Consider the following 26,406-nt stretch of genomic DNA (forward strand, 5'->3'; position numbering starts at 1 on the left):
GAGCGAGCGACCCTCATCTTGGAAAGAGTTTGGAAAGTTCCTGATTCCTGGTGCAATTTGGCATATTCCAAAAGCAAACAATGTGTTTTACAGAAATCGCTTTTGTGCCAGCCCGAGGGACAGGATGTGGCAGGCAGCTGGTGTACCAGCGTCCAGAGAGAGGGGGTGGCAATGGTTCCATCACAGAGTGGGCAATCACTCCAACTCCCCACGTCACACGAGAGCAGAGCTTTCACAATGGGATCCCAGAGCTCCCGCCAGCAGCACGTCCCAGAAAACAAAACCCTGCTTGATCCCATAGCAGCCAGTAAACCAAATCCGATTGGCTTTCGATTACGTTTATCTGGTCCACCAGCCAATCAAACTCTCTTTCTCCCATAGCATCACAGAAATTAGAGCCGGAAAAGACCGATTAGGTCACCTAGTCCAGCCCTAGGCCCGGCTCTGATAGGGAGCGGCCCGGCTATTTAATGAATGACAGCTCAATACCCCGCTCACACGGGAGCTCTCTAGGAGCCGGTTTGAACCTGTTAGCGTGTGAGGCTGCTGGAAGGCGCTGCATTGATATTGCTGGGTGGTTTAACTCTTCGCTGTCTGCCAGGTAAAATTGTTTTGATTGGGGGAAGATTTAATTAACACAGCCAGCTAGAGAGGGATTGCATTGGTGAACCCAGAGGGGTGAACTGCTCATGCAGAGGAGGGATCTGCTGGCACAGTCGAGGCTGGTGCAAATGCAACGTCCCCCCCATCCAGCTCCGCCAATGCACCTCCGTATTCCTGGGCTCTTCGTGGTCCGAGCGGCTTGCCCCGAGCCGGCTCCCCATGCGGCATGCAGGCGAAGCGTGTGCTGGTGACGCCAGCCTGCGGGGAGGGAGGATGGCTTGTAGGTTCTCCCGACTTGTGATGTGAGTTAGGATTTGAGGTCGGCTATACGCTGGCTCACTGAACAGAAGTGGTAATTCTTAGCGCTACTGATCTCTCTCTCTCTCTCTCTCTCTAGCCGCATGAAAGCCACTTGGGACAACTTAATTTCCTCCCAGGCTGTTACTACCCTGTTTGTTTGTTTTTTACAAATCAGAAATGTGAGCTGTGCAATGTAAATGATGGGGCAGGGGGATTGGTGCTTGGAAAATAGCATTTTAAAAAAGTTACTAAATGAGCAATCTCTAAGGTGCTGTTCAGTATCGCCTTTATGAATGGGGAGTGTTTTCACAAGAAACATCTGCCATTCAGAACTAGATTTTTTTCAGAGGTGCTCAGAGCCATAATGTCATCTGGTCAGAGTAGGAGCTGCAGGTACTCAGCATCTCTGAAAATCGGGCCTCGAGACAGCATTGTGTTCAAGGCTGTGCCAGTCTAAGATGTTGCCATGTTCAATAGTTACCTTTCGCTTCATTGTGAGGCACAGCCAAATATGCTGTTCTACAGTAGGCCTGATCCTGCTGTCCTTATGAAGGCTAAAGTCCTTTGACTTCAGTGGGACTGGTGTGTGCATCAGGTCTGCAGGTATGAGGCCAATGGGTGCAGTCTGGGGAATAAACAAAAGTTATCAGTAAAAATATTGGGGGGAGGAATACATGTAAGGGCTATCTGAGAATGAAACCTGAGCATTTTGCAATGAGAACATTCTTAAATAATCAAAGTGATGTTGAAAATAGGCTGAAAAGGTGGAGTGGGATGTGAAACCATCTATGAATACTTGAAAGGTGCAATATCCAAATAGGAAAGAATCTATTTGGTGTGGCACTATAGGGTATCAATAGCTGGACATTATGAAGGGGGGGGAATTTTGAGTAGACATCAGGAATAATTTTATCAAACTGAGATCTGTTATTGGGGAATATTCTCCTAGGGAAAGTGGTGGAAGCCCTGTGAATTGTCACTTAAAACTTAACTGAACAAAGAACTGGCCCTGTGGGCAGGCAAAGGAAAAAATTTTCAAAAGTGTCAAAGTCCTAGTTTCAAAAGCGACTTAAGCACGTAGGCACCTTGTAAATCTCCGTCTAAGGTGTTAGGTAGGTTTGGGCACCTAACTCACTTACGCTGAAATTTTCAAAGATGCGTGAGTGAGTTATATGCCCAAATCCACCTAACTCCTTTGATTTGGGATTTACAAGGTGCCTAACTGCCTAAATCACTTTTGAAAGTAGGATTTAAGCTCCCTTTGTCGCTTAGGTACATTTGTTAAATCATCCAAGGTAACATTTTTCAAGTCTTCCCTTCCCCCTCCCTCCCCCCCATCTCTGACTTTTGACTGTCAATCCTGAAGCTTTCAAATTCAGCTACTTTTAAAAAATATTTTAATTCTGATAAAAGATCATCCAGTTAACTGACTCTGAAAAGTGCATAACTTCACTTGTGACAAATGGTAGTGTTGTGTATTTAGATACTAAATCTACCTATGTGCTTACAGAAATACAGAACCGATCTGAAAATATTGGAAAAGTCTACTGTGGCTTAATAGAGACTGCGTTATTTTGTGTTGGTATCTGTTCATAGGAAGTAATGCAGTGGCCTTTTAAAATAAGGGAATAAGGAGAGAGCACAGTTTTGGAAAGCTTAAAAATGCAGTTTAATGTTATTTGTTTCAAATAGAGGGCCTGATTCACCTTGGTCCTTCACCTTGTGTTAAGTGTGTCTAAAATGGTACCAAATCAGAATGGCAACCGTGATGAGCCCATTTGACTCAAATGTGTTCAAATCTCTGCAGTGGGAGAACTGTGCAAAATGCATGTTTGCCTGTTATGTAGGCAAAATCCTGTATTTGTTCATGTAATCCAGATAACTGCAGGTGCAGAATACTTCCTGAGCAAGCACAATTACCTGACTTTCTCTAACCAGTGCAGAGTTTTGTCTCCACCACTGATGAGTATGAGTACTCTGCAATGCACAAACGGTTAACTTTTAGTCTCTTTATAGCATCTGGGATATTTTGCATGTGAGTGGTTTCTAAATAAACAGCATGTAGCTGGGCACAGAGGCAGCTGATCTTTTCTCCACTTTGTCATTTCCCCAATCTCCTTCCCTACAGGTGACGTTGCCTACTTCACCCAGGGAGACAGGGTCAGTGTCTCCCAGAGAAGAAGCCAATCAGTAACTTCCATCTGTCTGAACCCACATGTAAGGATGTCGGGGATCTTGCTTTAGAGAGCTAGAGTCCTCAATTTCTTGCTCAGCCCCAGGAGGTGGGGTTCAGAGGCTTGGTTTTTGGTTCCTCTTTCTCCTTCACTTCCCATATAGAGGATTCTTCTAATTATGAATTGTTGATTGTTCCTCTGTTATTGTGTCTCTACATTCTATCCCTTTCTGTTCTTGCTGCTATAACTTTGCTTCATTCCATGGTCGCTTCTGATCTCTAGTACTGTAGCCTCCTGCTCCTGCTCTGCACCTCTTTCCTGCATCCCCCTCCAGGCTACAGCTACATGACTCCCAAGATCATATTTATTTTCACTGCTCTGGCCACATCACTTCTCCTCTCAGATCTTTCACTAGCTTCTGTTCTTCAGCACTAAGTTCAAGCTTCTCAGATCTGATTCCCCACTCTTGTCACAGCTGTTTTAGTCCAGTGTAATTCCATTGGCTTCACTGTGTGTAGCCGAGTGGAACAACAAACCTCTCATCTGTAAGATACAGCTCCATCCTTACATCTACACCCTAATATAATTCTCCTCCCGACCCCAGTTGCTGCTTAAACTCCTCCACATCTCCTAATGAGCCTCTTCTCCCCTTGCGCTGGGCTTTGTGCCATCTACCATGCTGCCCTCTTCACTTGGGACAGGCTCCACATGTGTCCAACCCATTTCTTCAATGAAGTCTTTCTACATTGGCAATATCCCCTTTATTGTTTCCTACCTGTATCCTATTCGTCTGTAAGCTCTTCAAGACAGAGACTGTGCTGCCTAAACAAGTCTCTGGAGAGGTGGGGTTAGTGGCTTCTTGGAATATCTGGGGGGCAAGCAGATTTCTCTCTTCTGAAGTGCTCGATCTGTGTCATGCTCAGCTGGGAGGTGATTCCCAACCCAGGCTGACAGATTCACACTAGCTCAGCTCAAGCAAGCATGCTAAAATAGGAGTGTGGATGTTGCGGCAGTGGTGAAGGCTTGGGCTAATTACCAAAACTCAGATCCAGGAGATAGTGTGGGACTGAACTTAGGTAGCTAGCCTGACTGTAACATCCACAGTGCTATTCTCGGCACACTGTCTCAAGCGGAGCTAGTGTGAGTCTCTGCCTGGTCTGGGAGGCACGCGCCCAGCTGCCATGTAGATGTACCCAAAGAGGCAGGGTTGGTGGCTCACTTTGACAGCGTTGCCATGACTATCTGTCGGTGTAATTCCTTCCTGTGGCAAGACTCTAACTGCCTTTTCTTTTCCTGCAGATAGCTTCATACTGAGGCCATGATGTTCTTTTGACAGCAGCTCAAGTCTCTGTGCCTGGGGGTTTGTGCCAGTGGAATGCATTTGCAATAGTTCAGGTGAGGACAATTACTTCTATATGTCACTCTAGTTTTTTAGCTAATTATTTCAGTATTGTGCTGATATTTAAGGAAACCTATTTCTGCCCCTCCCCTCTAAATATAATTACGAGAATAGTGGTCCAAATCTTGTATATAATTGTACTGAAGTCCATAGTTATGCCCAAGACGAATTTATCTCTGAGTGGGTCCTTTTTTCCCCTATCTCTAGGTGACTTGTGTTGGGCTTCCGTGATGCCCAGCTCAGAACTTATGTAAGAGGGTGCAACTTTCTTGCCTTTCTGGTCACATCAGGTCTGAATTTGGACTTGTAAATCAGTTGATCAGTTCCTGTGGATGATACAATCCTTTGATCTCGACAATAAACGTTCAGTATCTAGACAATGAACCTTCTTTATAAACTGTGGGCCCTTTATGAGGTTATAGTGCTATAGGAACTTGCATGCTATTTTGTTGTGGGCAGCATATTTTTAAAGTCTCCGTGGGAGGAGACCACTGAAAGGGAAGCACTTTTTTTTTTTTTTTTCCTCTTTCCTCTTTCCTCCAGAGGGAGAAATGCTTTGTGGCATTTTTTTTTCTTAGAACCCTGGGCTCTCAAAGAGATGGCTTAATACTGTAAGCCTCTTGCTTGCAATTTATGGAGTCACAAGCTTCAATCCCATCAGGGTTGACTTGAACTTCCTGTAGTACAAACCTGATTTCTATGAATTTAGGGTGTGTGTGGAGTAGGACATGTGTTGATGAGATTCAGAACTAAGTAGTCTCCATGGAGAATCAGGAGAAAAGATCTGTGGCCCTTTTCTGTAAGAGCAGCTGTTTTACTCTGTGGCCTTCATCTTTGTTTTCCCCTCCCACTTGTCCACCTGGTTTCCATTCTTTGTTGAAGAGGTCTGCATTTTTTTTTCCTGTAAAATGCTTTGGGACCCTGTGGCAGCCTGCCTGGAGCCGAATGGCCTATGCCATGAGCTTGGCATCAGATAGTGGGTTACTACTGAGGAGCACCTCTCCTGTGGCAGCCTCACCAGCACCCTCCCTGAGAGGGAGCAGGCAAGCCGCCATCACTGGCTTGCTGGCTCTCAATTGGTCAGTGTCTCCTCCTGGCTCTTCTAGGCCCCCACAGCAACTAGTTTTGTTGGTAGCCCGGCCTGTGTGGGTTTTCCTTGAGCTGAGGTGTCTGGATCCTGATGTCTTCAGCCGGGTGCAGAGAGAGTCTGATAGACCCCATCGCAGATGCTTTGTAAACGTAAGGTAAAATTGTACGATCTTTAGGACAGGGACTTTCTTGTTCTGTTTGTACAGCACCTAGCACAGTGAGGTCCTGATCCATGACTGGGGCTTGTAGCTGCTATAGCAATACAAATAGTAACCAAACTGAAATGTGTAGCTGGAAGAAGTGCTTCATGGTACCATTGTGTTATGTCTGTACACTTTGTTCCATGGTGATGGTTGAGAATTCTAGCACACCGTTCAGTGTGATCACACTGTTGTAGTCAGCAGCATCAAAACACTGATTCCATTTGATAATTTAGCCCCTCTGAATAGCTGCTGAAGACCTAGTCTGCAAAGCTGATGTGTTTTGTGCTGTTCAGAAGGCAGTGGAATGCATGGTCCCTGGCCCACACCATTCATAATGTAAGACCAAAAATGGCTGGAGACTTTTGGGGTTCCCAGCTTGAGAGACTTAAGGGCTGAGCCCCCAAAATTCCAGTCAGTGTTCATGGAAGTTGCAGATGTTCAGCACCTCTGAAAATCAGGTCCCAGGTATCTCAAGCTGGGCACCCAGAAAATCTGTGGCCACTCTGGAAAATGTTAGCCTAACAGCCCAATCCATCTCCCACTGAAGATAATAGACTCCTGTTGATGAGGCAAACAGATAAACAAAAAGAAAATGTGCTGTGCTTTGATAGCTTTCCTCTGGATATTGTTGTTAAAAATCAATAACCCCAAATTTGCCCAATGCTGTACAAGAAATGAAAGGGCTATGGTCCCTGCATGAACATCTTGCAGTCTAATCCATGGACACAAAAGAAATGAGATTTACTTGGAAATCAAGAGGAAGGAATAACCAGTGTGTCTTCCGTGGGCTCTTTTATTTATTATTTATGTATTTATTTATTTATTTTATATAATATATGCTCACTAGTTATGTGCATCCTAGAATGGCCTTAATAAGGCGTTCAACTGCTGAGAATGTGGCTGGATGAGTGGGATGGGGAGGGTGTTTCATGTGTAAGGGGAGTTGTGGACAAAGTTACAGGAATGGGAAGAGAGTGAACATAGACTGGCATAATGGTCAGAACGAAGGTTGTCTGGGGAACTGTGACGAAACACGATTAGATCTGTAGACCAAGGTTGCACTATATAAGGACTTGAGGGAAGTCTGTATGTCAGATCTGACATGCAATCTCTGCTGCTTTAATTAATGTATCAGCATGACCTAAGTGGGCTAAAAATTACAAGTTGGGTGGAAGAAGTGAACTCTAAGGGAAGGTGGTGGTCACTTGTTATGTAGCAGGGAGGAAAGGAATGCAAAGGCTAGCAATCGGCACAGAGGACACCCAAGAACTTCCTTCAGTGGATACAACACTTAAAGTACATACAACTTAATTTTACTTTATTCTCTAGTGACATACTCATTTCATATCTCTTGTCTAGATGGCTCAACATTAAACACTAGACTATAAGCTGAGTGAAGCCAGAATCAAAATGAATAAGTGCAAACTTGTTCTGTTAAGACACGGGGAAGGAGCCTGGAACAAAGAAAACCGCTTTTGCAGCTGGGTGGATCAGAAGCTGAGCAGCGATGGGATAAAGGAAGCTCGGAACTGTGGGAAACACCTCAAAGCACTAGGTTTTCAGTTTGACCATGTGTTTACATCCATCCTAAGCCGTTCTATTCAGACTGCTTGGCTGGTGTTGGAAGAGATGGGACAAGAATGGGTTCCCACCCAAAGTTCATGGCGTCTGAATGAACGCCACTACGGTGCACTGATCGGTCTCAACAGAGCTGAAATGGCGCTGAACCATGGTGAAGAGCAAGTGAAAATATGGAGAAGAAGCTATGATGTTACTCCACCTCCCATAACTGAATCTCATCCTTACTACAAAGAGATCTATAATGATCGCAGATACAAATGCTGTGATGTGTCGCAGGACAAACTCCCAAAGGCTGAAAGCTTAAAAGAAGTTCTGGAGAGACTCCTTCCCTATTGGAATGAAAAGATAGCACCAGAACTGAAAAGCGGCAAAATGGTCCTCATATCTGCTCATGGAAACAGCACTAGGGCACTGCTCAAGCATCTGGAAGGTAAAGATCTTCACAATCTTTCTGCTTTAGTAGTAACAGTAACCAGGCTTCTGTTTGTTTAAAAAGTTGTCTTGTAGGCTGTTCCAACCCTTTTTTTTTTTTTTTTTTTTTTTTTGCATTTGATACATAGAGCCAGTTTTGCCACACTTGCAGCAGTACACTGACTTAAATGGCAAGCAGCATTTGATCCCATAAGATCGTTCCATAAAACAATGTAAGAGCTTTAATATCTGGTGTCAAAGGACAAAATAATAGATTGGTCTCTTGAACAAAAATCAGATGGGAGGAAGGCAGTGCCACACAATTAGTCTGCTTTTTCTTCATCTTTTAAGAGATTAGATTTACACCAGTGTAAAAAAGAGGAGAGTAACCAATCCAGCTTCGGTAGAGTTAATAGACGCCAATGTGACCAAGATCAGAATCTGGCCCTGTTTCGTTTTGTTTTTCCACACTGTCACCTATTTAACTGTGCTGATTGATACAAACAGATTTTATACTCTGTTTTTCCACTCACCATATCATTAAAGTGGCTGGCTGTAAGTGTGTGAGGGGAATACTTATCTGTAACTGTGATGTAGATCTTCTTTTAAGAGTAATTGCTTGCGAAACATCACTGATAAGTCATGGTTGTATTGACATACTGTGTCAGGTAGATGCTTGTTAAAACATTCATCTATACATATACTATCCTTTCACAGTGAACAGCTAAACTTGCATTCCTGGACCTTGCAAAGGCTTGTTGATTCCTTTAGGGACTGAGGGGGTGTGAGCTGGGATAGACCAGGGCCAATTTTGGGACAGGCTTTTTTTATACAGACATGGGTCCAAGTTTAGGTCCTCCATAAATTAGCACAATCCACCTTCCAGTTCTTCAGTTACAGATGTAGGTCCTGGTCACAGTATGACTTTTTTTTTTTTTTTTTTAACCATGTTTTTGTAATCTGCTAGAGTTGTAGTCACCTCTGCTGGTTGCAAGTAGATACAAGCCAGTGTTACACAGCACTTCTATCATCAAACCCATGTTTGTGCATCTGCACCTACTGCACTGCCCAACATCATTTTCTTTCTGGCACAGTCTGGGCAAGTATTGTCTCACCAAAGTGTGCAGAGAACGTACACCTACAGTGGTATGCAGAGAGCATTGAGTGTATTCTGGAATGTACTTCACAGAGCTGGGAAGAAGATTGCTAAACCAGTTATATTTGCATGGTATGGATGTCTTGTGCCCACAAAAAAAGTGCACTGAATCAATTACAGAAAAACAGCTATGTGCCAGCCAAGAACCCTGGCAAGGGGGATACACCACTAGCTGAGCACAGTTTCTGTGTAACTTTTTTAACCACATTGTGTGCAGACACAAACCATGTTCAGAGCCAGCTATGTCCGTGACTAACCCTACAGGCTATAGCAGGGGTCTCAAACTCAGATGACCACGAGGGCCACATGAGGACTAGTACATTGGCCTGAGGGCTGCATTTACTGACACCTCCCCCATGCTGCCCTTGGCCCCGCCCTGGCCCCACCCCTTCCCTGCCCCCATTCCAACCCTTTCCTCAAAATCCCCACCCCAACTCCGCCCCCTCCCTGCCCCCAGAGGGTGCAGGAGGGGTGTGGTGTGTGGCGGGGGCTCAGGGCAGGGAGTTAGGGTGTGGGGTGCAGGAGGGGTGTGGCAGGGGGTCAGGGTGCAGCAGGGGGCTCAGGGCAGGGGGTTGGGGTGCAGGGTTCAGCGGGGGCTCAGGGCAGGGAGTCGGGGTGCAGCAGGGGGCTCGGGGCAGGGGGTTCAGCTGCAGGAGAAGTTTGGGGGGGCGGGCTCTGGCCTGACGCACACCGGGGGCAGGGCAGGCAGCCCCCGCACCGGGAAGCCGATGGAACCTGGGGAAAGAGGGGCGCAGGGGTGTGTGTGGCTGTTGGGCTGTGCCTGAAGCAATAGCCACACACACCCCTGCGCCCCTCCTTCCCCAGGTTCCATTGGCTTCCCGGTGCGGGGGTTGCCTGCCCTGCCCCCAGTGCGTGTCAGGCCGGAGCTGCTCTAGGTAAACGCTGAGGGGGGCAGGGGGCTGCGAGGAGCTCGCGGGCCGCAGAAAATAACCCCGCGGGCCGTGTGTTTGAGACCCCTGGACTATAGAATGAGTTTGTAACCAGCGACTCTCCTGCACCAAGATCCACTTGGTGCAGGTGTGGGAGGGGAGTGAGCTGGTTCCAGCTCCCTGATTCTGAAGCTGCAGCTGTCCAATCCTCAGCATAAGTTAGAGTAGCCTAGGGACTGCTCTAAGCATAAATCAGCTGTGTATGGTCCCTAAGGAACTATATATACTACAGCAGAGAAATAACACAGCTGAGCAGAGTTGCACCCCGACATGCCACCTTCTCTTCCGATCTAATACTCCATCTATACTTGAGCAAAACTCCCATTGAAGTTAAATGTGGCCATGGAGGAGGCCTTGCCCTCTGAGGTGCTGACCCTTTCCTGAAAGGTGTTGAGCCCCTTGCTCCCACTGGTTGGAGTCCTGCCTGAGTAGATCCTGATTCTGCTGTCTTTTAAGTCGCAGATGAATTTGTGTGGCCCAACGCATTTGAGTGGCCACAGTCTTTTTGGGTGACCAACTTGGGATATCTTAGCTCTGACTCTTTTAAGAGGCTCTGAACACCTGCGCTTCCCATTAACTCAGCTGGAGTTGTGGGTTCTTGGCACATCTGAAAATCAGGCTCATGATGTCTGAACTTGGGTATTAAAAATTCGTGGCCACTTCTGAATGTTTTGGTTATATTGACTGCTTTATCTTTTGAGACTACAGCTGCATATACCTTGATTTAAGCCAAGAGGCTTTGAACGGAAGTAAGTACTAACAGATTTTCCTTTCTCTGGTTAAGACAGGTAAAATAACACATAGTTAATCATTTCAGAGAAACTTTCAGCAAAAGACTTTCCTAAAGAGGTTTCACTGACTCCTTTATAAAGATCTTTGGAACACAGCTGCTTCTAAATCCAGGCCAAGTAGTTCCTTGGACGTGGACATTGCCCTCATTATGGTTAATTACAACAAAGCTTGAAAGGCTCAAGCTTGCTAACCACATTTAACCCGCCCCCCACCCACCAAAAAAAAAATTCTGCTCTGGAGCCGCAGACTTTCCTGGCTGACAAGGCTTTGATTGTGTGTGTTCGGTGGTAGGAATGGATTTAAGCAGGATGTGTTGAAATGCCTGAAAGATCTGTCATGATTTCCATGGAAGATGGTTTTTAAAAAACAAAAACAGCCAAGCAGTTCTGCTGAAAACAATATTTAACACAGATTGGGACACACACACCCCTCTTCTCCCCCTTCCTCCATGCATTTGGAGGTGAAACAAACTCCTGCGCAGAGCAACGATTAGTGCTTACGTGATGCATAGTTCCTCAGCACAGGAGTGAATTTCACCCAAACTAAACTGTTTAAAAGCTCTCATTCCTACAGCATCAACTCTTCAATAACTACTTCAGGCCCAATTTCATCCTCCGTGTAATTCTCCTGAAGTCAGTGACAGATAAATATGGTTCTGTGGTTTGTGTGATCCTGCCCATTAATGCAAAGTGGGATATAAAATTGTCCTCCCTAGGAGCATGTGCTCTTTGTGCCCTGTTCAGATAATTTGTGATGGTGGTAGATGCCTTTAGAACTACTTAAGGGAGATTTCCCGATGCTCAGAGTGCAGTTAGGTGTCCAGCTCCCATTGAATGTCAATAAGTCGGGTGTCCAACTTCTATTTATGCTTTTGAAAATCTTCCCCTTAAGTTCCTCTTTCCCTCTCTGTTTTGTGTTGGCTGGTTGAAGCCTCTTGCAGCACCCTGGCTGCCTGTAACTATATATATCTACATTGTGGTTTTGAGAGAAGTGATCTGGTCATGCCGCGTGTCCTTTTCATTAATTTCTATTTTTAAGGGCCAGATATGGTGAAGTTAAGATTTAGTAGCACTACAGCAGTCTGACGTCAAAGGCTGGATTCCCTTCATTGCTTAAGTGTGAAGCTGGGGTGCACACAGGCAATCACCTTAAATACTTCCGCAAAGGAACCTGCTGCATTTTTTTTCTGGTAACTGGGTCTTCAGACTTTGAGGACCTTCTGTAAGAGCCCCCACCATGGAAACGCTCCCAGATGTAGTGCTTACTACTGTGAGTGGTCTTACAGTATAATTTCAAGGGGACAATTTGCAGAGGGATATTTGGAAAAGAGACTGCAGCCCCAGGCTGTTAGCTTTGCCGTGCAAGCCTTACATAAGGAACCTTCTACATCCCTTCCCAGCCAACACTCTTTCCTCCCTGTGGACCCACTAAGTGCTCCTTCTGGATACAGGTACTGCAGGAGCAACTGAGTTTCCCTTCCATGTGGATGAGAAGGGAGAGCCACATATGCTTCTGGGAGGCATTGTTCTCTGCTTTGCTCCCCCACTGAAATGCAGCCTCCTCTGGGGTAAAACCCAGTCACTGTTTAACAGTACTGTGCAATCGTCAGGACAGGCAATGTAGAAAAAAATATTGTATCCTGTTGAAACTGCGGGCATACACAAAGCGGGCTGGGTTGCCCACTATCAGACTGGGCCAGGAAAATCAAGCTCTTGGGCTGGGCTGTCACCAGGAGAGGACAGTGACTTACCAGAGTCTGAAGCAGTGCTTCTCAATTGGCAGGCAGGGAGCGTAGCACCTCCCTTTGTTTTCTTCCATGCTCCGGCCATGATGCTAATGGGGCTGAAATGTACAAGCAGGAAGGGCACATGTGCAGGGAATGATCTGTGTGTGAACCCTGGCGTGACAGAGTGCTGGAGACTAACAAGTGAGCCAGTCCTCTGATCACTTAAGGTATGTCTACACAGCAAAGAAAAACCCAGGGCTGGCCCATGCCAGCCAACTCAGGCTTACAGGGACTGTTTCTTGCTGTGTAGACTTCCAGGCTCAGGCTTGAGCCTGGGCTCTAGGACTTGGCAGAGTGGGAGGGTCCCAGAACTTGGACTTTAGACTTCTGGGCTCGGGCTACACAGCAATGGCAACAGCCTCGCCGCGTGAGCACCATGAGCCTGAATTTGCTGGCATGGGCTAGCGATGCGTTTTTCTTTGCTGTATAGATGTACCCCTAGGCACCATACGTTTCTCTGGAGAAGGCTGATTGGGGAATGTGATTAATTAGCTGATCAGTCTGGGGACTGATGAACCAATTAACCTTCAGCTGAGTGGGAGGTAGAGGGAAATGACTGGGTTAGGAGAGCTCAGTATGCTCTGAGATCCCAAGGGAAGTGATCTGTTTCTCCACCTCTGTGGGAAAGGGTGAGAAACCACTGTAAATACTTTCCTGCACAAGATGTATTCAGGTTGGTGAGACAATAAATAATGTGAAGGTGCTATGCACTGGAGAGTCTGAGTGGCTTCTGGGCATCAGAGGGTGAGGACAGAGCATGCCCTCTTACACCTGTTGGCAATAAGTCTCATGGATTTATTTATCTTATGGGTGACGGGAGTGAGACCTATTTCTAATACTCCTGGGGGAATTCTGCCACTGCACGTGCACAGAATTTATGACCCCTGCAGATTTCTTTGCTTCCCTGCAGAAAAATCCCTTTCTGACAGGGAAGCAAAGGGAAGCCACAAGAGTGGTCATGCGACCTTCCCCAGCAGTATGTTTCAGGTACCCAGGGCAGCTGGCAGAGAGGTAAATCACTGTGGGGCAAGGGGTGGGACTGGGGAAGACCTGGCTGGTGGCTCCTACCCTGTGCTGGGCTCAGCTGCTAGTCCCAGCTGGGCTGGAGAGGGTGGGACTTCCTCTTCCCCTGCATGGCATGCGGGGCTGTGTCAGACCCATGCCCAGATTTCTCCCCCGGCTCTAGGAGGAGCAAACTCTCCTTCTTCCCTCCCAGCCCCCCTGCTTCCTGCCCCCCATTGCTCCTCAGCTGCAGGGGGAGGGATCCCTGTACAGGGAGTTGCTCCCCCATCTGCCCAACCCCCATGCATTCAGACCCCCTCATACCCAGACTATCCTGCCAAGCCTTACTCTCCTCACTGCACCCAGAGGCCCCCCCCCCCGACAAGCCCCACTCCCCCAGCATCTGGATCCCCCTGCAAAGTCCCATTACAGTTGCACCCAGAACCCCCCAACAAGCCCCTCTGCACCCAGATCCCCCAGGGAGCCACCTGTACCCAGATTGCCCCACACAACCTTCTCGCCCCACACCTGGATCCCTCCACACTTGTTTCCAGTCTTGCTGAGCCTGCCTGCTCATACTTGATGCACCTGGCACAGAGGGTCAGAGCCATGGGGTGTTTCTGGGGCAGGCCCAGTCCTTGTGCTGGGTCGGGGTTGGGTGCAGCCTCACCGCTGAGTCTGTGTCCCAGGGGTGTGGGGAAAGCTGCACAGTGATCTCCCACCTCTGTGTGGCCAGTGGCCTTTGCTCCCCAATGCCATGCTGGAGCCTCCACATTTATTTGACAAATACAATTTGCAGAATTTTAAAATATTTTATGCAGAATTTTTAATTTTTTGGCACGGAATGCCCTCATGAGTGTTCTATGTAACTTGCTACATTAATGTAAATAGGTCCTTCATTTTGCCTCCTCGGTTTCACTAAAGCAATCTGAGTACCATAAAGATTAGTAGCCAGATTCTGCTTTATACCTATGTAAATCCAGACTTTTTAATGGAGTTCTCTGTGTAATTAGGATCCAAATCTGGCCCTCTACATACTGCCAACAGGAATAATACATTGGAGCCTCATTTAATAATCTAAACATCCTTGGCCAAATTCTGCACTAGCCATTAATGGGGTTGCAACTGTGTGCAAGCTGTCACGGAATTTGATTAGTACTGTGCAAAATTCTGTACAGTATGTCTGAAGAATCATGTCCTGAAGATGCAATTTGGGTGCAAGCACTGTTTAATTGGGGCAGATATTTGGTGTGGTTTTTATGTTTTGTTTTGCTGTGACCATAGAGATGGAAGGAAAGGAAAAGCTTGTAAACAGTAAGACAATGACCTCATAGGGGTTCTGAAATACGTAGGTTACTTATTAAAAGCAGATGAGACAAGCTGGACTGACTCTTGAAAATGAGTCACGTTAGAAAGCCAATGCAATCAGATGCCCATCTACAATGTTTTCCTAAGCAGAAATGTTTCAGAGCAGTAATTTGTATGGGTTACCCATTAAACAAAAGTTAGTGAAACTCCTGTTCCAGTAGTGATTTCTGCTTATCCAGCAAGTGCTGTGTCCTTGTTCCCTTGCAGGGGGAATCCTCGGATGCCCCAATTAGGCAACCTTGTGTTGTCAGAGTGATGTAAAAGGTCTGGACCAGAGGCTGGAATCTGGCTCCACGTGTGTCCTTAAGCCTGAAGATGTCATGTACTGCAAGGGGGTAAAGCTCTTTTATAGCAACAAACTTCAAACAAAGATTGTAGAAGGATAACAGCATAAGAAACCTTTGACACTTCTTCAGTCCGGTGGGTTTCAGTGGATCAAATTTGGCAGCATAAATAAATGTGCTTGGAAATTAGTTCTGATCCAACAGTAATAACTTATTAGACCTTCTCTTTACAAAGTAGGGATCACTTACTTCACCTGCTCCTGAAATGGGTGCTGAAATGGTGCCATCACTGAGGTGGAATGTGGTACCTGTTTAACAGCGTACAAAAACATCACACAACACTATGGGATAGGAAGTAGAGAACAGAATGGCCACTTGAAACTTCAGGAGGAATTTTAGGTAGGCAGAATGCAATTATCTAGGTTGGACTCTCCCCAAGACACAAGTGCTGTGCTGTAGGATTGCAAGTAGGGATGTAAATACCATTTAAAAAGTTAACAGTTTAAGCAATAAAATATTTTTTAAATAGTTAACCGATTAAAGGGCCAGCTGGAGCTGCTCGGGCCAGCTGGCATGGGGGTTAACGGTTAACTGGTAAGACTAATGCTTACTGGTTAACATTTTACATCCCTACTTTGCAAGTGACCATGAGTAGGCAAAATCTTACTCTTAAGACTCCTGAAAGATCACATCGCCAGTAACACTGTACCCACTAACACTGTGCTGGGACACTGGCTTGGTTTTAACTCTGAGGAATGAGTCCTACCTACTGAATCATAAGTATTTCCTGCCACACCTGGGTATTCTTGGAGGGTCAGTGTTCAACTACTGACCTTATCTTACCCTGCTTAGAGTGGGAGAGAGGATGGATCTCAACCTGGACTGATATGGATGCAGAAGTGCAGTAAAAGGTCACTTGGCTTGTGTTACAGTGTGTGAAGTAACTGGATAGCAGCTTTAGCCGACACTTATGCTAGTCAGAGTGGCATGTTTCCAGTGTCTTGATTTCTGTTCAATGTCTTAGCCAGGCTGGCGTCTGGAAGTGCTCTTGGATTTTTATCTGTGCAGTTTTCAGCAAGCAACTGAAATGGGTGCCCAATGTGCTTAATAAATATCTTATTCTGAGTAAAAGATTCCCATGTGCAAATACTCTCATTGTGGTAAAAGTAACCAAGCAGGTGTGAAGCGCCTCTCTTGGATTTCTTCCTTCTCTCCTCAACCTTCACCTCTCATCTTTGGCTGTGATCTTGTCAGGTGGCACATAATCTAAACAGTCTGGGTTTTTCTTAGGCTGTGGAGTAGACATAGCTTCTGTCGGCAAAACTTGTGTCCTTTCAGGGGCATGAATATTCCACCCACCTGAGCGTTGCAAGTTACACCGACATAAGCGCTTGTGTGCACAGGGAGAGCTGCTCCTGCTGACATAGCTTCTGCTGCTCGCTGGAGGTGGGCTTTTTATGTTGATGAGTGCTCCTGTCAGCCTAGTGTGTCTTCACCAGATGCACTGTAGTTGTATCAGTACTGAATCATGGCTGAATTTTAGAGGGGGGGGGGGGGGGGAGACACAGCAATTCCTCACTTGTATAAAGCCAAATTCGCCATGTCTGTAAGGAAGCCAGTTAATCTGCACATGTTTACATCGGGGTGAATTTGGTTTATAGATTATAAAGTTCTTAAGGATCTTTTAGGTGAGTGCCATGTGAATTTTTGAAATCCATTAGCATTACAAACACAAAACCTTTGAATACAAGACACCATGTCCTACAGCCTTTATTTAAATGAAGAATACAGCAGCCCAGAGTTTCTGCATGGGAATTCTAAAAGTTTATTGATTGAAGAGTATTCTCTTGGAATATGGTAGTCTCTTGGAGGTTCTTGGAGCTGTTGGTTAGAATTCTTCTGTTCTCAGCCAGTGTCTTACTGTCTTACAGACTGACTTTGATCAGTTATAGGATAGTGAGTAAAGCTGTCAGAAACTTTGGTGCTTGCACTTTGCAAGGGTTTATATGAACATCTCTCCAGCTGCATACGTCCTCCTGAATTTTGGGGTTGAAACCCAAATCTGTCATTTGCAACAATAGTCTTGCTTCAGTTCACACTGAAACCACAAACTTAGAGTATATCAGGGCAAAATTATAAAATGAATGAGATTTGCTCATGAGATCTGTGAACTTTACTTTTTGTTTAGCAATTTTTTGTATTAAAGGAGCATACAGTTGTAGAGCGGTATAAGTATCCTGTTAGGATTAATCTGCCATCCTGTTCCCATGGGCAAAGGAATTTTATTGTTTAACTGCTCTGAAAGAAACAATGGAGAGCTTTAAATGAAGCTAAACCTTCCTTATTAAAGCAACTGATAGTTCAAGTTGTGATCAGTGTTTTTCCTGCATTCATGATAACAGTGCTCCTTTGAACGTCTTGACTGTTTTATATCGGGGTAGGCAACCTATGGCATGTGTGCCAAAGGTGGTACGCGAGCTGATGTTCAGTGGCACTCACACTGCCCAGGTCCTGGCCACCAGTCCAGGGTGCTCTGCATTTTAATTTAATTTTTAAATGAAGCTTCTTAAACATTTTAAAAACCTTATTTACTTTACATACAACAATAGTTTAGTTATATATTAGAAACTTATAGAAAGAGACCTTCTAAAAACGTTCAAATGTATTACTGGCACGCAAAACCTTAAATTAGAGTGAATAAATGAAGACTCGGCACACCACTTCTGAAAGGTTGCCAACTCCTGGTTTATATGTTGGTGATTGCCTTCCACCTAATGTGAAAATCATTTGTCAATTTACCCCCTTTGCTCTGTGAGAACGGTCTGTTTTCTTAGCTGCTCACCTGTACTTTGCCTCTTGTCCCTTTGTCCATTTGGCATGTTAGTCTGTTTAGAAAGTTGGTTGTGTTTATTTTCTGAACTTGTATTACTTCAGGCTACCTAGTTTTCCAATTACAATCTGCCTCCATAATCCTCTTTCCTAAAAGGGAACCAAGACATTATCAACAACTTACTCTGGTGCACAGATTTTTGTTGGGAGAAAACGTATGTGTAGACATGGGGCAACATTTTCACACGCACGTACATGATTACTTAGTCATATAGGAACCAAAGTATATGTCTACACTTGGAGCTGGAAGTGGAAATTTCCAGCTCTAAAAATAGCGTAAAACAACTAGTCCCTCCAACTGCTCACCCAGCTGTGGCTGCACTCTGTCTTTCAATGCACTAGCTCGAGCAGAGCTAGCATGGGTATGTCTCCTGGAGCTGGAATTTACACCTTCCAGCCCAAGAGTGTAGACCCCAAAATCACTCTGATGCTTTTGAAAATTTTACCCATTATGTAGAAACAACCTGCAATGACTCTCTGGCTACATTTAAATCCTGGTTTTCAGCTGTCTGTTTGGTGTGTGCGGGCCGGTGTGTGTTTTGGGAAGAAGGACTGATTGAGGGTTTTTTCTCGTGATTTATGTGACCAGTACAATACAGCTTTATTGTGTAGTCTGTCTCCTAGAATCTCTATCCCCAAAATGCATTAGAATTAAAAACAGGTGGACTTCAATAAAAGTAGGAGAGAGAAATGGCCATCTTTTGTGGAGTCAACGAGGTGGAAAGAGGGAAAACTGCTCCCAGATGGCAGCAGCTGCAGAAAAGACTTGTCACTGGTTGTCTGTGGCAGTCAGCACAAACACATGGAGACCGAAATAAAGCTCCCTTTACTCTAGCAATTTTCTCACTGTTGATCTGGCAGCAGTGGGAGCAGTAATGTCGGGAGGGCACAAGTGTTCTTACTACCATGTTGTTTAGGTCTGGCACAAAAGTCTGCGCCTGGCCTACACTAAAATTTTAGGATGACCCAGGTACAGTGCTCAGGGTGTGAAATCCCCACTCCTGATGGATGTAGTTAAGCTGACCTAACCCCAGGTATAGACAACACTAGGTCGACAGAAGAATTCTTCCGTAGGCCTAGCTACTGCCTCTCAGGGAGGTGGATTACCTTTGATGGGAGAACCCCATCCCTTGGTGTCGGTAGTTTCTACACCAAAGCACTGCAGTGGCGCTTGTGCAGCTATGCTGCTGTAGCGTGTCAAATGTAGACGAGCCCTGGTACTGGTAGCAGTGTGGTGGAGCTGTATCAGTGCTAGGCCAAGGGTATGTCTACAGCTGCACTGCTATCACACTTCACTGTAGATACAAGCAGTGCCTACTGGAGGGGTTCTCCCATCAGTGTAGATAATCTACCTCCCTGAGAGGCGGGAGCTAAGTCGATGGAAGAATTTTTCTGTCAGCCTAGTGCTGTCTGGGGTGGGGTGGGATGTGTGTGGTTGGGTCGGCTTAACTCCATCGCTCGGGGTGTGGATTTTTCACAGCCCTGGGAGATGTGTCTATGCCAGTGTAAGTTCCCAGTGTAGATCTGCCCCTAATAGCAGGAGAATTAAGTCTGTCTTTCTAGACTCTAGCTGGAGCATTCAGGGTTTTAAAAACAAGGGTGGTGGGGGTGTGTGTGTGTAAATCTTGAATAATCCCTTCAAAAGGACTGACAAATTGGTTGTGTATCAGAGGTTGTTTCATACTGCAGTCGTGCCTTTGGGCACCAATTAAGGATCAGCGCCCTGCCCTGCTATGCACTGTGCAGACATGCCGTGGAAGGCAGGGGAGAGGGACGTCCCTGCCCAAAAGAGCCACCTTCGAGAAAGATGTGTGTTCTGCAGGGAGATTTTCTTCCCTGCCTCACTTACGTGGCCCAAAGGGAGAAGAAACTGATTTCATTTCCCTTGCTGGAAATTCCCCCGTTGACATCCTGTTCAGGTCAGCCAAAACTGCGAACCACCATGTTACTGCTCTGCCTCAGTATGAGTGAGCTTAGCAGCAAGAAAGCTATGTATCAGCTCCCCGATGCACCAGCTTGTCTGCCTTGCCCAGCAAATTCTTCAGGATGCTGCCAGTCCACACCTTGCCTTGCAGGTAACAATCAGTGAACCCCAGCTCCCAAGTTCCCCAGAGATGTCTCTCTGCAGTGTCCAGTCCCTCTCCCTGTACACTCACAAGAAGGTATTGTATTTGCTGCCTCCAAAGAGGGCCCATCAGCCTGTCAGGTGAGCTGGAGACATACATTGAAGTGAAGTGCAACAGCACTGTGAGAGGGCTTTGTAAGAAAACAAGAATAAGTTTATTAACCAAGAATATAGGTTTCAGTGATTTCAAGTAAGACTGAAAGAGAGGAAAGGTTACAAACAACAAAATATGATTTCTAGTGACTTAAAGCGTACTTCAGCAAGTTACAGTCTTTGTTTAAGTAGGTTTCTCACTATAGTCAGCCCCCCAGAGAGTTCAGTCCCCTTGAGTGAAGGTTCCACCTTTCTCACATTTCAAGAACTCCTGGCTCCTTGTCTCTCAGGTGATGGATGCCAAAATGGCTTTCTGTTCCTGCTTATATTTCCCAACAGCCATTGTCTCTGTTTCAAGAGGCAGGCAGGCTTCCTGGAGGTACAGCATCCCCAGGGCTGGCACCAGGCAACCAAGCACATGCTTGGGGCGGCACCTGGTAAGGGGCAGCCAGTCTTGGTGGCGGGGGGCAGCACGGTGCCACGTGGCATTTCATGGGGGTGGCGCTCTGATGGTGCGGCGCTCGGCGGGGGACGTGGTGCTCGGGGCGGGGTTGCGGCGCTCGGCGGGCCAGCGCTTTCTTTTGCTGCTTGGGGCAGCAAAAAAGTTAGAGCCGGCCCTGAGCATCCCCTGTTGTGATCGTTGGTGGGAAATCTCTCCTACACTTGCTAGTTTTGATGGCTTTGTTTACCTTCTGTGTAAGTGTACTTCCATTGTTTCTGGCCTCACCTTGCTCCGTTTCCACTGGAGATGCAGGCAAAACATTTCTTTGCCTAGGACAGGCTGGACTTATGCACTGTGTGCTGAACACACTTTAGGAACATAGTTCCAGCACATCTCTATAATTCCTTATACACCGCCTGCACATAAATCACACAATAATATTCATGCCCAGCTTCTTACCAGTTTGCATATGACATCCTACACAATGTGTCCAGCCTGATGTGAGTTAGGGTATGGTGTGCGCTTTGCCAGTTGGCATTAAGGGGCTCTCTGGGTCCCAGAAGTGAAGTTCCCAGTGTGCATCTAGCTGGTTCCCATGCCACCCCTCCATGTCGTGTTCCAGCTCATTGAGAGTCTCCTAGGGACTGTTGCCAGCTCTCATAGGTTAGCGCTAACCTGCACTGGGGCTAGGGTTGAGCCAGGCAGATAATCAAGAAGCCATAATGGGACCTGCACCTCAACTCCTTGCTTAGCTGAACAGATTGCTGTTGCAGCAGAGAATGTGGACCAACGTCTTTGGAGATACTTGGGGGCAATCTTAAAGCAGGAGATTGTCTTGTGCTGGGTTTAACTGTGTGGCATTTTTTGTTCTCTCTTTTTGCAGGCATCTCCGATGAGGATATCGTTAATGTTACCCTCCCTACTGGCGTGCCTGTGCTCCTTGAACTCGATGAGCATCTGCGCCCTCTTAGCCGTCACCAGTTTCTAGGTGATCAAGAGGCTATCCAAGCTGCCATTAGAAAAGTGGAAGATCAAGGGAAAGTCAAACCTGTTGAGAAGAAATAATGCTTCCGGATGCTGCCCCCACTCCCGTGTGTGTGCGTGTGTGTGGTAATAAGTAGTGCTTTGTGAGTGTTAAGTTGCACTTCGTAAGTTTGTTAATTTTTAAATATTAGGAGTGCTAGTGATGCGTTAGGTTAGTACACCAGCCTTTCACCTTTGGAGACTAGAGTTCAAATCCCAGTGTGGGTTACAGGTGAAAAGGAGGTGGCTGATTTCATCCGAAGCAGTAGGAAGGAGAACATAAAATTGCTATCGTCTGCCACAAATCTTTGCCCAAGAAAGGCCCAAGCCGGCAGTATGGTAGGGTATATTACAGGTCAGGATTAAGAAGTATTGACCGAGCTCTGTGAGGAAAGCTTGCACTGCGGAACACTTGGCTCCCAATAACATTTGACGTCCCTCGCTTTCACAAGCACTAAACGCTCCCAGTTTGCAAAAAGTATTTGGTAGTAAAGTGCCAGTTAGATTGTTCTTTACTGGAAGACCTCTTAAGAAGCCTGCCCGTGGCACTAGCATATACATTACAGGCAGTTCTCTGGTCGTCTTATTGCAGTGACACTGCTGTGCTTGAGAATGCATTTTTGCTAGCAGCTCTTTTTTGAAGCACAAAAAAGTATCTTGTGGCTTGACTCTTCCAAGGTTAGTTCTTGCTCCAGAAAAAGTGCATTCCTACTATCCACACAATGGAGTGGGGTGTGCTTGGAAGAACACCCCACTCCATTGTTCCCCCTTTGCCTTACTTTCAAAAACCGTTTTTATGGGCTAAATTCTGCTAGGTTGCACCAGTGATAGGTGAAGGATGGCCCAGTGGTTGGGGCACTGGCCTGGGACGAGGGAAGCCCAGGTTCAACTCCCTCCTCTGCCACAGACTTTTTGTGTGTGACCTTGGACAAGTCACTTAGCCTCTCTGGGTACATTGACACAGCCCACAGCAGCGAGCTTCTGGGTCAACAGACAGCCTCATGGGGCTCATGCTAGTGCTCTAAAAATAGCTCTGTAGACAGCACTTGGACGGGGTGGCTTGGGCTCTGAAGCCTTGGGAGAGGGGTTAGAGTACTAGTGTGAGCTCCGCTAGATTGAGTCTGTCGACCCAGGCTGGGAAGCTTGCTTCTGCAGGCTGTGTAAACGTACCCATAGTGCCTCAGTTCCCATCTGTGAAATGGGGCTCCCAGAGGAGCCGGGCACCCTGTGATAAAACCACCCATTGAAATGACACTCCTGCAGCCAGGTTGTTCATGGGATATGTACACGTGCATGCAAACCTAGTGGAATTTCACTGTTGTAACTTAGCAGACGTTAGCCCTCAAAACACAGAACACAAAGAGGTTAGTGCATGAATAGAACTTCAGACTTAGCATGGACTTAGCCCTTAATTAGAACAGTAACCTGGATAGGTTTCAAGCACTTAACAGAATCTACAGGCTTGATCCAACTCCCATTAAAGTCCCTGATAACACTGACTTGACTTGAATAGGGCCTGATCCAAACCTTTGAAATTCCCCACTTCCACCACTCTGTGGCACTCCAGATAAGGGCTAGAGAGTGGTCTCCACTGAACTCTACAAACATTTTTCAAGCGAGATTACCACGGTGTTCCCAAAACTAACTCCTTGCAAGAGCAATACTGAAGAGATTGTAATGGGGAGTAGTGTATGTGCAGTGCCACTCCAGGACATAAATACAGCTGTTTCATCATGTGATGTAAACAGTAGAGAACATTAATATTTACTTCAGAGTTCGTTCCTGTGAACCTCTTATCACAACTACCTACTGCAGTGTGTGGTGTCTTTAATTTCCTTTTCAAAAACAAAAACCAAAAAACCTCAACTTTGTGGTTGTTTTTTTTTTTTTTTTTTTACAGGTACTCTTGTCCGGAAATTCCACGTTATGAGGCTTTACTCTTGTTTCTCTTGCGCTGGTGTAAAACTGCTGTAGCTTAAATCTGAATCCATCCCAGTAACTGAACTCTTTCAATGGTCCCAATTTTGCCCTCTGATGCACAGAGCTCCCACTGATTTCAATGGAAATTGCGTGTGCCTGTTGGAAGGCAGAATTTGGCCCTTTGTATATTCAGTGCAGCCAAGCTATGACTGCCAAGGGAACAACTGTGAATTCCCTGAGTGCAATGCCTGTAAAAAATCTCACATGTAGCTGTTTGCGGTGAGTGGCTTGTTTAATTGGATTTTTATAGGTTCAAGAAAATGACCGCCTCCTGGCGAGTCAAGCAGCCTTGCACTTCTTTAGCGCTCTGACTTTCAGAGTGTAGTAGTAGCTTGTGTCACTAAAGCATGCTGATTGTAACAGACATATTGCTGGGTATCTTTCCTTGACATGAATGGCATTTGGACTCCTAGGTTTTTTTCTTTGTTTATATTGCACTAGCAAAAGGGGGCTGGTGGCAGTCTCTCCTGTTTTTAAGATAAAGTTTCTCTTTCTAAAATACGAAGTCACAGTTTACTTTAATCCTCAAATGTATTGTGCACTAGATGAGAACCTCTATGCAATCCCCTATACTTGTGACATTGATAAGCAACCTACAGCCTGGTGTATGGTTTGTTGTATATATTATTCATCTGTATATGGTGTTTGAGTCAAATGATCTCCTCCTCCACAGTAGCATCAATACGTTGGCTGCCAATCGGTGAATGTTCACTTTCCAGAGCCATACTGAAGAGCCTCATCACTAACATGGCTTACTCTTTGGTGTGACAACTGACACTAGCACTGGTAAAGACGTTCATGAAGCAGCACTACCACAGACTTCAGCAGGAGTGGAGTCCCTCATCTGTATGGTTTGAGATGTACTTAGATGCCTGAACGTGGTGTGGTGGGAGTGAAAAGAAATGTAGGTAATCTAGTATTTTTTTGTAGAGAATAATTAGTATAGTTTAGCAACTAAGGCTACCAGCACCACATGCTGCTCTCTGCTATATACATGCAACTCCCATTGACCACACTGGGATTCATGGACTTGTACCTGAGGCCAGAGCATGGCTCTCGGCTGTTTACCATACTGCAATGCCAAAGCAGTGCAACATAGGAATTTTTGGGAACTTGAGATGCTGCAGCTACAGTGTAACGCTCAGAATGCTGATAAATAAGCCCAACTGTGCAGGCGTGTCACATAACACACAGGCAGGGCTAGATATCAATGTGTCATGCTCTCACGCAGAAGGGAAAGGAGCACTGATCTTAGGAACACCTGACCTTTAAGTAGACAGGTTGGAGGGAAAGTGCTGAGTAAATGTTCAGAAGCCCTAGGTTCAGCAACCAGCCGAGTGGGGCAGATCAAAAATGGTTTCAAATGGAACGGGTTTTTTGCAATGCGCTGGTAGTGCAGCAGGAAGTTAGACTGCAGGTGTTTGGGCTGAGACTCTATTCGATGACAAAGCAGCTCACCAAGGTTCAGTACTCATGCTCTTCTTCCTGCACTGGCAATGCTGCAACAGACTGAGACCTTGATCATCTCCTGGGGGGCTATAAAATGCCCCTCAATAGGGAGCAGAATTGGAGGCTCAAGCCAGGAGTTTGAGCACTTACCAGCACTGGTCTCTTGGCATCACTTGTAACTATATTACTGACACACAATGAGGTGGGGAGGGGAGGTATACTTGAGGACAGAAGCCAGCATTCATGGGAAAGGGGGCCTGATCTACAGGCTCTGTTATCTTACAGCAAAGGGATGGATGAGAAGCAGGCTGGTGACCCTTCTCAGTCCATGATTAGAAGATGCATTTGCCCTTGATCTTGAGTGAGCTTCAGAGCTCTGGAAATAATACAGCATTTCCACAGCTGGCAACATAGGCATGGTTGGTTTGCTTATGTGTTTGAAATGTGTGGTTTGTTGTGTGATCCTGTTGAGAACACTTAAATATTTACTTGTAGAGCTGGCAAGTTCTTTAAAATTCAATAAACCACCTGACATGCAACTTTAAGATGGTTTGTCTTCATCTTTTTTCCTTATTTGTCTATTCTTCCCATAGATCTGAAAACGATGGGTTTTCACAAGTTGACTTTGGCTATGTCTACACTAGCACTTTTGTCGGTGTAACTTGCGTCGCTCAGGGGTGTGAAAAAACCACCTTCCTGAGTGACGCAAGTTTCACCGACAGACGCACTGGTGTGGACGGTGCTATGCTGGTGGGAGATGCTCTCTCCCCAACATAGCTACTGCCGCTCGTTGGGGGTGGTTTAATTTTGACGGGAGAACTCTCCTGTTGGCATAGTGCGGCTATATTGGAAATCTTATGCCAGTGTAGCTGCATTGGTACAGCTGTGGCACTGCAAGGCCTCTAGCATAGACCTGGCCTTCATCATCACCATAGCCTAGCACTTTCAGTTTAAGGATGCCAAAGTGCTTATCAAACTATCATTACATTTCAGTGATGTGTGATGAGCCACTTCTGGGGTAAAATATGGCTGGCGTTTAAACCGTGCATGCATACTGCCCAATGTCTCTTCTTAAATGAGAGGAAGTTGGGGTGAGGGAGGGGTGTGTATCCATTTCAAACTCTAGGGGAATTTAGATAACTAGAATTTGTGCCTAGTGTTGCCATCTTTTGTGATTTCTAGTGTCACAATACCTAAAGCTTTGGCTGCTGGAGACAACTTCCCCCAAATACTCTTTACCCCAAGCAGAGTGCCCCCTCCCGCCCCAAATTGGAGAAGTGTCCGACTCCATGGGGTCTGCTCGACAC

The 26,406-nt window shown here is 46.0% G+C and overlaps 1 protein-coding gene across 5 annotated transcripts; it reads left to right on the forward strand.

Annotated features, from left to right (window-relative positions):
* Positions 1-484: 484 nt before the first annotated feature.
* Positions 485-25,644, forward strand: BPGM (bisphosphoglycerate mutase). 5 transcript variants are annotated; one of them, XM_054035925.1, is made up of 6 exons: positions 485-601; positions 3,032-3,120; positions 4,377-4,472; positions 7,128-7,779; positions 21,531-21,744; positions 24,324-25,644. In XM_054035925.1, the coding sequence occupies exons 4-5, from the start codon at positions 7,179-7,181 to the stop codon at positions 21,710-21,712; spliced, it is 783 nt and encodes a 260-aa protein (XP_053891900.1). In that variant the 5' UTR covers positions 485-601; positions 3,032-3,120; positions 4,377-4,472; positions 7,128-7,178; the 3' UTR covers positions 21,713-21,744; positions 24,324-25,644. The 5 variants fall into 5 exon arrangements, with proteins under 5 accessions (XP_053891900.1, XP_053891882.1, XP_053891892.1 ...); XM_054035907.1 differs by having other exon boundaries at positions 486-601; positions 21,531-25,644; XM_054035917.1 differs by lacking the exon at positions 3,032-3,120 and having other exon boundaries at positions 486-601; positions 21,531-25,644.
* Positions 25,645-26,406: the final 762 nt, after the last annotated feature.

This window comes from Malaclemys terrapin, chromosome 1, assembly GCF_027887155.1.
Source record: "Malaclemys terrapin pileata isolate rMalTer1 chromosome 1, rMalTer1.hap1, whole genome shotgun sequence".
Taxonomy (NCBI): Eukaryota; Metazoa; Chordata; order Testudines; family Emydidae; genus Malaclemys; species Malaclemys terrapin.

Bases quoted from the DNA above. Each gene is read 5' to 3' on its own strand.
- BPGM (XM_054035925.1), top strand. From the start codon at position 7,179: ATGAATAAGTGCAAACTTGTTCTGTTAAGACACGGGGAAGGAGCCTGG. The intron at 7,780-21,530 runs GTAAAGATCTTC...CTCTTTTTGCAG, and splicing joins ACTGCTCAAGCATCTGGAAG to GCATCTCCGATGAGGATATC.